The sequence below is a fragment of the Marmota flaviventris genome, chromosome 3 (assembly GCF_047511675.1).
Source record: "Marmota flaviventris isolate mMarFla1 chromosome 3, mMarFla1.hap1, whole genome shotgun sequence".
NCBI classification, from domain to species: Eukaryota; Metazoa; Chordata; class Mammalia; order Rodentia; family Sciuridae; genus Marmota; species Marmota flaviventris.
In genome coordinates this window covers 124,599,117-124,608,937 of record NC_092500.1, presented here as the reverse complement: position 1 = coordinate 124,608,937, position 9,821 = coordinate 124,599,117, and the positions used below count along the sequence as shown (strand labels likewise).

The window sequence follows — 9,821 nt, the reverse complement described above, 5'->3', positions numbered from 1 at the left end:
TGGAGCTACTGGTGTGAGCGAGCGAGTATGAAAAAAGTATTTGGGGAGTTGTTCAAGGGCAGTACTAAGGATTTACTCCATAGTGTGTGAAAAATGAATACTTGTGTGCTGAGGCTCCATGTGTGTGATTCCACTGCTTCAGAAAGGTTTGGTTCTATTCAAGTGGAATCTTTGCTTATGAAGATCTGTCATGGGGATTGTATCCTCTAAATAGACAAGAACAAGATTTCAGTTATGTGTTAACATCTCTGTTCCCTGTCTAAAAAAAAATGGAAGCAGACTTTGAAAGGACCTATAACTGCCTGAGTCTCCCCAGTTGCTCTGTTCTAAGACTTGTGACACCAAAAACCGGAGGTTTGCAGTAGTGGGAACCATAACAAGTTAATGGGTATATATGATGAACAGTATAAAACACAATTGAGTGTCCATAATGTAGTGGTTATCAATACACCTCACAATGCAGGATGGTTAATAGCATTGGGGAGTAGGAAATCATCTGGACTTCCCTCACAGACTCTACTATTGACCAGTATTGAGTTAGATAACTTTCAAGAATACTTTCTGAAAACGTTTTAGTTTCCTTTACTGAAAAAATGACCAAGCTCCCATGTCTGAGAACCGATGGTGTCTGTGTCTGCTGGCCCACAGTACTCATTACCTACTGGGATATAAATAAATAATCCCCACTTAACTTTGGGATTGGGCATTCAAGATAGTCTCTCAATATGCAGATTGACACTAATGAATGTTTTACATACAACCAAACATGCCACTGTTTATTAGCTTCCTGAGTATTATTTTTTTCTTTCCCACCAACTTTAGAGAAGCTCCTGACAGCCCTATTTTCACGAGTATTGGAACTAGAATCTACTCTAAAAGCTCCTATCCCTCACCCACTCTTTGCAATGACCGGATGAAGTAGGTACTATGGCATTGTATAGAGAAGTAAATAGGCACAGAGATTAAATTATTGAAGAGCATGACAGAATGACGTATTTAGATTGCTGTTAACTTAGTGCCTGCTCACTAGTAAATCTCACCCTTCTTCACATTTGGTCTAAGTTGTGTGGCTGAAAATCGTCATATTAAAAGCCTGCCGCGCTGGGTGCAATGGCACACACCTGTAATCCCAGCAGCTCGAGGCTGAGGCAGGAGGATTGCGAGTTCAAAGCCAGCCTCAGCAAAAGTGCGCTCTAAGCAACTCAGTGAGACCCTGTCTCTAAATACAAAGAGGGCTGGGGATATGGCTCAGAGGCCGAGTGCCCCTGACTTCAACCCCCCTACGCCCCGCTGCAAAAGAAAAAAAAAAACCTGCCGTGTAATGTCGGGGTGACACCTATGTCTAAGATACTACCTTACACAACTTAGCATATGGGCTTTGAATTTTGACTCCTCAGTGTGATAGCAGCCTGTCATGCCCTCTAGATTGCTTTTGATTGCGATGAAAATTAATTGTGTTCTTTATAGTTAGCTGACTAGGACGGCTGCCATCTGAGTTGTAATAGAACTCTGTTTCCCAATCCCTTAATAATTACTATGTAGAAATTAAAATGAAAGGGAAATTAGGGGCTGGGGTTGTGGCTCATTGGTAGAATATTTGCTTACCATGTGCAAAGCACTGGGCTTGAATCCTACCATCACCCAAAACGGGGGCGGGGGGAACAACAAAAATAGGGATCTCCCCAATTGAAAAAGTGGCAAGAGAGCCCTGACAAAAAGTGTACAGAATTATAGCTTTATTTGTAATTACTGAATCTTTCTCAACTAAAAAATGCAGATATAGCTCCGTGGTAAAGCACCTGCTTAGCATGTGCGAAGCCCTGGGTTCCGTGCCCGGCGCCACGATAACAATAACCTAAAAGATGATATTCATGTAAATGAACAGGAATGCAGAGGGTTTAAATCATACAAGACCTGATGACTCCTCCATAGCTTCTTAAGAAATGCACTGCCTTGGAAAAAATCTTGGAAACTGCTTTGGTCACCAGATTCGTAATCTGCAAAAGTAAAATAAGTTGAACTTCCCCAGCTGCTGAAAAGATATATATAGAATACGATCCTAAAGAGAACCGTCTTTTCCCTCCATTACCACACATTCTCGTTTTGGAGGGAAAATAAAAAGTTTGCTAGAAAATGCAAAATGGCGATCTCCCATGACGTCATACTGTCTCGGTCGCGCACCCGAGTCTCAGGGCGGAAGTGAACTACAGCAGCCTCGCTGTGGGCGGTCGTGACTCCCCACGCAAAAGGAAAAGTGTCAACGTCAGGCGGATATGTCCTCTCGGGTAAGGGCGGAAGTTGTTTTAAGGACGGAAAGTTTCTTAAACCAAGATTAGCGGCAGCGCCTGTCGCGATTCAGTCACTTCCGGGGCGGATCGGAAGTTGCTTTGTTTTGCTTCAAGATGGCTGCGGGGATGTATTTGGAACATTATCTGGACAGTAAGAGCAGTCTGGAGGAGGGGGTCAGGGGTCATAGAGTGGTGGGGGGATCAGGGCTTAGAGAATCTATAGCCCCGAAGTCCTGATGGCGAGGTCGTCACAATTATGAAGGGGATCTGTGGGAGGAAATATTGGAGGGTCTGAAGAAAGAGGGGGCGGGGCAGTAGACTCGAGGCCTCGCTGTTGGGTGTAGACCTGGGAGGGGCTGCGCGATGGGACCCAAGGTCGTGAGTCTTGAAGGGCTTGTAGGCATAGCAGGGAAATTTTTTGGTACCCCTATTTTTCAGGGTCTCAAATCTCAGGGTAGGGTTTTAACGCCGAAGTCGTTCAGAATCGGTATTACCATTGTCATTCGGGGTAGCGGCAAAGACTTTGCTTAAATCTTATGCAGTCTGTTCTTTCTCAGAAGTAGCATCTCATAGGGGGGTGGGCATGTGCGACCACTATCTGATGATAAACTGGACCGCTTCTTCTCACTGAGTACAAATCCAATTCCTATCAAATGAAAATCTGATGGTGTTTACCCCATTTGTGTAAGCTATGCTTTCACAAATCCTGTCACCCTGTGTAATTAACGTTTTAGTGTTGAGAGTCATTCATTCAACAAATTTATTGAGAAACATAATGCTTTGACAATGGGGATATAAGAAAATAGGTAAGAAGCATTCCCCTGCCCTCAAGAAGCTCACAAACTAGTAAGAAACAGATTCTGCAAATAAATAATTTTAAAAGTTTGACAAGCGAAATATTGGGGGTACATTTAAAGGACAGTTGGCAACCTGAGAGAGGGGCTGATTACCTGGGGATATAGGTAAAGCTTTACTGACATATATTGATAGGGTCTTAAGGATAAGTGCTTACTTGCCTGTGTGGAAAGAGAAAGGGAGTTCCAGGTTGGGGAAAGCATCAGCACAGGTGTTGTGATAGGTTTGTGACTAGGTTAGGTAAACTGAGTTCATAATATTTGATATATATGACTTTAAGGTGAGAGATAAGGAAGTGAAACTGGAGAGACACTGGTGCTAGACTGGACAAAGTCTTTTTATTTTGTACTGGAGATTGAATCAAGGTTCGCTTAACCACTGACCACATCCCCAGCCCTTTTTTTTTTGTATTTTATTTTGAGACAGGGTCTTGCTAAGTAAGTTGCTTAGGGCCTCTCTAAGTTGCTGAGGCTGGCTTTGAACTTGTAATGCCCCACCTCAGCCTCCTGAGCCACTGGGATTACAGGTGTGTGCCACTGTCCCAGCTGGACAAAGACTTTTAAGGAAAGCTAACAAGTTTGCATTTTAAAGTAGTGTATGGCCAAGCATGGTGATACATGCCTGTAATCTCAATGACTTGGGGGGCTGGGGCAAGAGGATCTCAAGTTTGAGTCCAGCCTCAGCAATTTAGAGAGGCCTTAAGCAACTTAGCAAGACTCTGTCTCAAAAAGGGAAACAAATTTTTTAAAGGGCTGGGGATGTAACTCAGTGGTACAGAACTTGCCTAGCACGAATAAGCTCCTGGGTTTGATCCCCAGCATGGGAAAAAAAAAGTTTAGATGGAGTCATGGGAAGAGATTTTTCTTGTATGGGAAAGGCTTAAATGTTTTCATTCATTTATTCAAGAATTCACTGAGTACCTTTTGTATTCAAGTTATACTTGTAAACACTAGGGAAATGGAAGAAAATAAGATACATGTTTTCATCCTCTTGAAGGGCTAAGGAGACAGACACCAAATAACTAATTACAGAATTATTTAATTACAGTTGGATAAGCACTAAAAAAGATGGGCTACCTTTACAGCCTATATATCGGGCACTTGTCAAAAGTCTAGGAAAGTTAGGTTTGAGCCGAGTTTAGAAAAACTTACAAATTCAGTAGGCAAAGAGATGAAGTGGAATGAGGAAGACTGGCATTCCAGGGAAAGAAGATACTTTTGGAATGCTGCTGGCTAGTTTGAGGCTCTCAATATGATTGGAGCAGAAGAGAAAACTGACATGACTGGTGTGAGTTAAGCAGGGGCTAGAAAGTGTAGAACATCCAACCAGCAATGGGAAGTTCCTGCAAGGTTGCCAGGTGTGGTACACATGCCTATATCCCATTGTCTCAGGAGGCTAAGTCAGAACAATCCACAGGTTCAAGGCTAGCCTCAGCAACTTGGAGAGACCCTATCTCAAAATAAAAAGAGCTTGGGATGTAGCTCAGTGGTAAAAGTATCCCTGGGTTCAGTCCCCAGTACCAAAAAATAAAGGAAGTTACTGGAAGGTTATAAGCAGGAGAGTGACTTGATTGGGTTTGCTTTTCTTTAAAGATGGAATCTCACTATTTTGCCCAGGTGGCCTCAAATTCTTGGTCCTCCTACCTCCACTTCTTATGTAGCTGGGATTACAGACATGCACTGGTTTGCTTTTTTAATTTTTATTTTATTTTTGCAGTGCTGGGAATGAAAACCAGGACCTCATGCATACTAGCTAAGCACTCTATCACTGGTTTCTATTCTTTAAAAGAACATTTGGTCTACCCTATAGAAAATTGATTGGATATCTGTGATGAGTAGTAGAGAATATCATGATGTTATTTGTAAGTTGAGGGCAAGATGCTTGGAGACAGAGATTAAAAAATAGAGGAAAGGGAAAGGCTGATTTGTAAAGTCACTGAAGAGAAGCGTGGGATAGTTGTGCAGAGGTGGAGAAATAGTTGGGAGGAGAGAGAAGTGAATATGACTCTTGAAAGAAAGGAACTATGAATGCTGTCACAAATCCAGAAGTTCAAATTAGGGAAGATGGAATTGCACTTTAAAAAGATGTATATAAAGGGCTGAGGTTGTGGCATAGTGGTAAGAATTACATGCTTAATATGTCCAAAACACAGGATTCCATCCCCATCCCCATCCCCATACATGTAAACATAAACACACACAAATTGTAAATATGGGGGCTAGGGGTGTGGCTCAGTGGTAGAGCTCTTGCCAAGATCTCTGCATAGTCCAGTAATTATGTTTCTCTCTATTCTCTAGGTATTGAAAACCTCCCATTTGAATTACAGAGAAACTTTCAACTTATGAGGGACCTTGACCAAAGAACAGAGGGTAAGTAAAGAGTAAGCAGTTCTTATGTATGATGAGTGTGTGTAATCATTTATTTTCCTACTTGCTATTACCACGTCATCTGGTGTGATTTGGAGAACTATGAGTTTTTTTTTAAGACTCTCTTGGAATTCTTAAAAGAGGTTATTGATCCTCATTTCTATATCACTTTTCCATAACAAATTAAGTATTGAGACAAGGCCTCAAGAACTCAAGAGATGCTATGTTCTTTATATCTACCTCAAGAAGAATTCAAGAAACCAAAATTGATTCTAGCATCACTTCTGCTGTATGTGTCCAATATACTTATAGGATAACTATAGTGTTTCTGCTTCCCTGTTAATGTTATTCTCACAAAATTTACATTGGTTTTAGATTACATTTCATGTCTGTAGACAGGAGCTCTGTTGTATGAGAAATTCTTAAAAGGAGAGTGAAAGACAAAAGAGAAGAAGCAATTAACATCAGGATGCTACACTGTATTCTTCAATCTTACAGAAGCAATAGATAACATCTTCAGCCTTGACATTGAGGATATTTGGCTATATTGAGGCAGTTACTGGAGCCTGAGGGAAGCTACATTACAGTTATCAAGTTGGTCTCTTCAAGATCCAAGATGTCTATTGGAGCTATCGCCATACCCATTGAAGGATATATAGCTTTTACCTTCCATCCTTTGTATTCATGCTCAACGATGTAATAAGCTGGTGTTAGGTCACGTGAAGCTGTGTTTTAAATTGCTTTGCTAAGTTTACTCATGAAAATGTGAGCATCATCTAAAATCTTGGACATCAACCTGTGAGAACTGCCTGCCAAATGATGAGAATCTAATTTATACAGTTCTGACTCTTCAGTTCATGCAAAAACCAGCTGGAGATTATGGAACTATATGCTTTTTTTTAAGCTGCTTTCAAAGGCCTGGAATGAAGTGGAACATAATCATAGCGTGTTTGCAGATCTTCCCCGTTACCTGTGTTAACACAGCTATATGGTGTTAAAGTCAGACTTTTTTCTGAGCCCTATCATACATTAGGGAGTAGACATCTTCAGTTAGTGTCCTGGGATATCACTACCTTTTCAAACTGTTTGGAGAAATATCTAAGATGGACAAACAGGAACAAAGTGATGGAAAATATAAGCAAGTTGCAAATGATCAGCAAAATATGTGGATAATAAGCAAGCAGAAGAGAGAGGGCCTAATTTTAAATTGTGAGACCTAAAAGCCAGAGCAACAGATGACCTAGCCTAGTTTGCTACTGTCAGAGCTTCTGAGGGATGCTTGTGAGACAAGAAACAAGGCAGTCTTTGGAATGACATTCATGGATCAAGAAGCAGCAAGCTCTGCAAAGAAGCATGTACAAACATCAACAAAAATATACTTCATATTAATGTGGTATGCAAAGAATCCCCCAATATATTGCAATAATTTAAGTTCCAACTATGCTAGCAATGTTGTCAACACCTTGAAGGCATCTTTAAAACAAATAGTGTTGATATGAGTACATGGCACAGTTCCTGTGAACATTCAGTAGGTTTTATTTCAAAGGTCATGATGGTCAATGGAAAAAGTCCAAGGAACAAGAGCAAGAAGTGTGTTTCATCTAGCCGCCCAGGAGCCATTGTGACCAGGCCTCTGTCTCTGTTGTAGACCTGAAGGCTGAAATTGACAAGTTGGCCACTGAATATATGAGTAGCGCCCGCAACCTGAGCTCCGAGGAAAAATTGGCTCTTCTCAGACAGATCCAGGAAGCCTATGGCAAGTGCAAGGAATTTGGTGACGACAAGGTGCAGCTTGCCATGCAGACCTATGAGATGGTATGGCCCTGTTCATGGCTCCCCACTACCTCCCATCTAATCTTTGGGGTCTTAGACCCCTCCTTCAGCTGTCAGAATCTGTTTTGGATCTGGGAGATCCATAGATTTTACCATAGCCTGTTTTCCTTTAATTAGAACCAGGCTTATATCTCTCCCTTCTCCTTCCTTCTCTCCCAGGTTGACAAACACATTCGGCGACTGGACACAGACCTGGCCCGTTTTGAGGCTGATTTGAAGGAGAAACAGATCGAGTCAAGTGACTATGACAGCTCTTCTAGCAAAGGCAAAAAGAGTGAGGAGGGGGGCGGGGCTGTGAGAGTGGGTGAGGACTCTGAGGGAGAAGAGATCTGCTCTTCACCTATGAGGGAGGAATACCAAGTTGCAAAGAAGAGGAAGAAAGAGGACATAACCCATCTTTCTATCTCCCTGCCTTCTGGCTTTCCCCCTCTTCCCTAGAAGGCCGGACTCAAAAGGAGAAGAAAGCTGCCCGTGCACGTTCCAAAGGGAAAAACTCAGATGAAGAAGCACCCAAGGCTGCCCAGAAGAAGTTAAAACTTGTGCGCACGTGAGTGTTTCAGATGACATACTCTTCGACAAGTAACATCCTCTTCTCTCCTGACATCCCACTCTCACCCTACACTGCACTGCCCTTTGCCACTTTTCCTATTTTCTGTTAATAACTCTTCTCATCACTTTGGTGTCTGCTGGATGGAGAGGAGAAGCCCCACCAGGATTTCCTTCTACCGCCTCAGAGCCTTAGGTCCTAGCTTCCCTTCCTGCAAATGACAATTTCTCTTCCTCTTGGCATACAGAAGTCCTGAGTATGGGATGCCCTCAGTGACCTTTGGCAGTGTCCATCCCTCTGATGTGTTGGATATGCCTGTGGATCCCAACGAACCCACCTATTGCCTTTGTCACCAGGTCTCCTATGGAGAGATGATTGGCTGTGACAACCCTGATGTGAGAACCTTTTACCTCAGGATGTGGGGTTCTGAGGGACATGAAAGGAGTGGGTTTAAAATGGGGGAGCCATGATTGAAGAATGGGACTTCAAAATGAAGGACAATGGCTGAAAGTAGGACATGGCAGATGCATCTGTAATCCTAGCTACTTAGGAGGCTGAAGCACGAGGATCACTTGAGCCCAGGAGTTCAGGGATTGCCTGGGCAACACAGTAAGACCCAGTCTCAAAAACAAAAACAAAAAACGAGGGGCTGGGATTGTGGCTCAGCGGTAGAGTGCTCACCTAGCACATGCGAGGCCCTGGGTTCAAACTTCAGCACCACATAAAAATAAATAAAATACAGATATTGTGTCCAACTACAACTAAAAAGTAAATATTTAAAAACAAAAAAACAATGGATATGGGTGGCCTTGTGCCTTCCAGAAAGTCTCCAAAGGGATGGGATATATGTACACTCCTAAAGAATCTTTATGAGGGCTTTCTTTCCACCATCCAGGCTCCTAACTACTGCATCTTCCTTTTCCAGTGTTCCATTGAGTGGTTCCACTTCGCCTGTGTGGGACTGACAACCAAGCCTCGGGGGAAATGGTAAGTTGCAGTCTAACTGGACTATTGCAAAGCTAGATGGCATAGGGTACTTTCCCCTTCACTCACTTTCCCCCCACCCATCTCTTTGTTTTTGCTTTCTAGGTTTTGCCCACGCTGCTCCCAAGAACGAAAGAAGAAATAGATAAGGGCCTTGGATTCCAACACAGTTTCTTCCACATCCCCTGATCTGGGCTAGTGGGCAGAGGAATGCCTGTATTGGGGCCAGGGGGTTCAGGGAGAAGTGGATGGTGCAGTATCGTCATCCCTTCTCCTCCCCTTCCCCATTCCCGGTGCTGAGGCTGCATTCAAACCCTGGTAGGGAGGGGTGCCGCAACCACTAACGGTATGTGTTCTCATTCTGCCCTCCCCCTGGTTGGGAAGTAAGCTTGCCCACTGTCCTTTTGCCTCCATGCTGAGGTTGGTGCTGTATTTCAGAGGAAGGGTCCTCTTGATTTCCCTTGCTTTGTATTTGAGGACTGGGGAAGTAGCATAGGGCACTCCTCTGGCTCCCTTAATCCTCCTCCTGCTACCCTGTGGGGAGCTAGGTATGAACTCTCTTCTCCATTCTCTTCCTGTTTTTTCATGATGGGGATGCCCTGGATCATTTGGGCTGTGGCCCTCATTGAAGGGGCACCCCATCCTCTATGCCAAGGGGATTCATCCTGACCTTGAATGGGAGAGGGGGCAAGGTGGAATGCAGATAACTCACATGTAAAAGGAGCCTGGATAGGTAAATAAAAGCTATACATGTTGGCCTGCTGTGTTTATTGTAGAGACACTATTTCAGTACATGTGCTAAGCATTCTTTTTGCACCCTTTGGGTTGGATGAGAGGTGGGAGGATGACATCCCAGAATTAGGACAAGAAACCTAAATAATATTGTGCACCAGCATCTACAGCTTCTCAACCTGGGGAAGGCAACACTGGCTGGAGGGTGTGACTCAG

The 9,821-nt window shown here is 43.3% G+C and overlaps 1 protein-coding gene across 4 annotated transcripts; it reads left to right on the top strand.

Annotated features, from left to right (window-relative positions):
* The first annotated feature begins 2,373 nt into the window (after positions 1 to 2,373).
* Ing4 (inhibitor of growth family member 4) lies at positions 2,374 to 9,629 on the top strand. 4 transcript variants are annotated; one of them, XM_027951118.3, is made up of 8 exons: positions 2,374 to 2,439; positions 5,441 to 5,512; positions 7,158 to 7,324; positions 7,502 to 7,607; positions 7,784 to 7,889; positions 8,137 to 8,284; positions 8,815 to 8,876; positions 8,979 to 9,629. In XM_027951118.3, exons 1-8 carry the CDS (start codon positions 2,403 to 2,405, stop codon positions 9,016 to 9,018), a joined length of 738 nt encoding a protein of 245 aa, XP_027806919.1. In that variant the 5' UTR covers positions 2,374 to 2,402; the 3' UTR covers positions 9,019 to 9,629. The 4 variants fall into 4 exon arrangements, with proteins under 4 accessions (XP_027806919.1, XP_027806918.1, XP_027806917.1 ...); XM_027951117.3 differs by having other exon boundaries at positions 7,781 to 7,889; XM_027951116.2 differs by having other exon boundaries at positions 7,502 to 7,616.
* Positions 9,630 to 9,821: the final 192 nt, after the last annotated feature.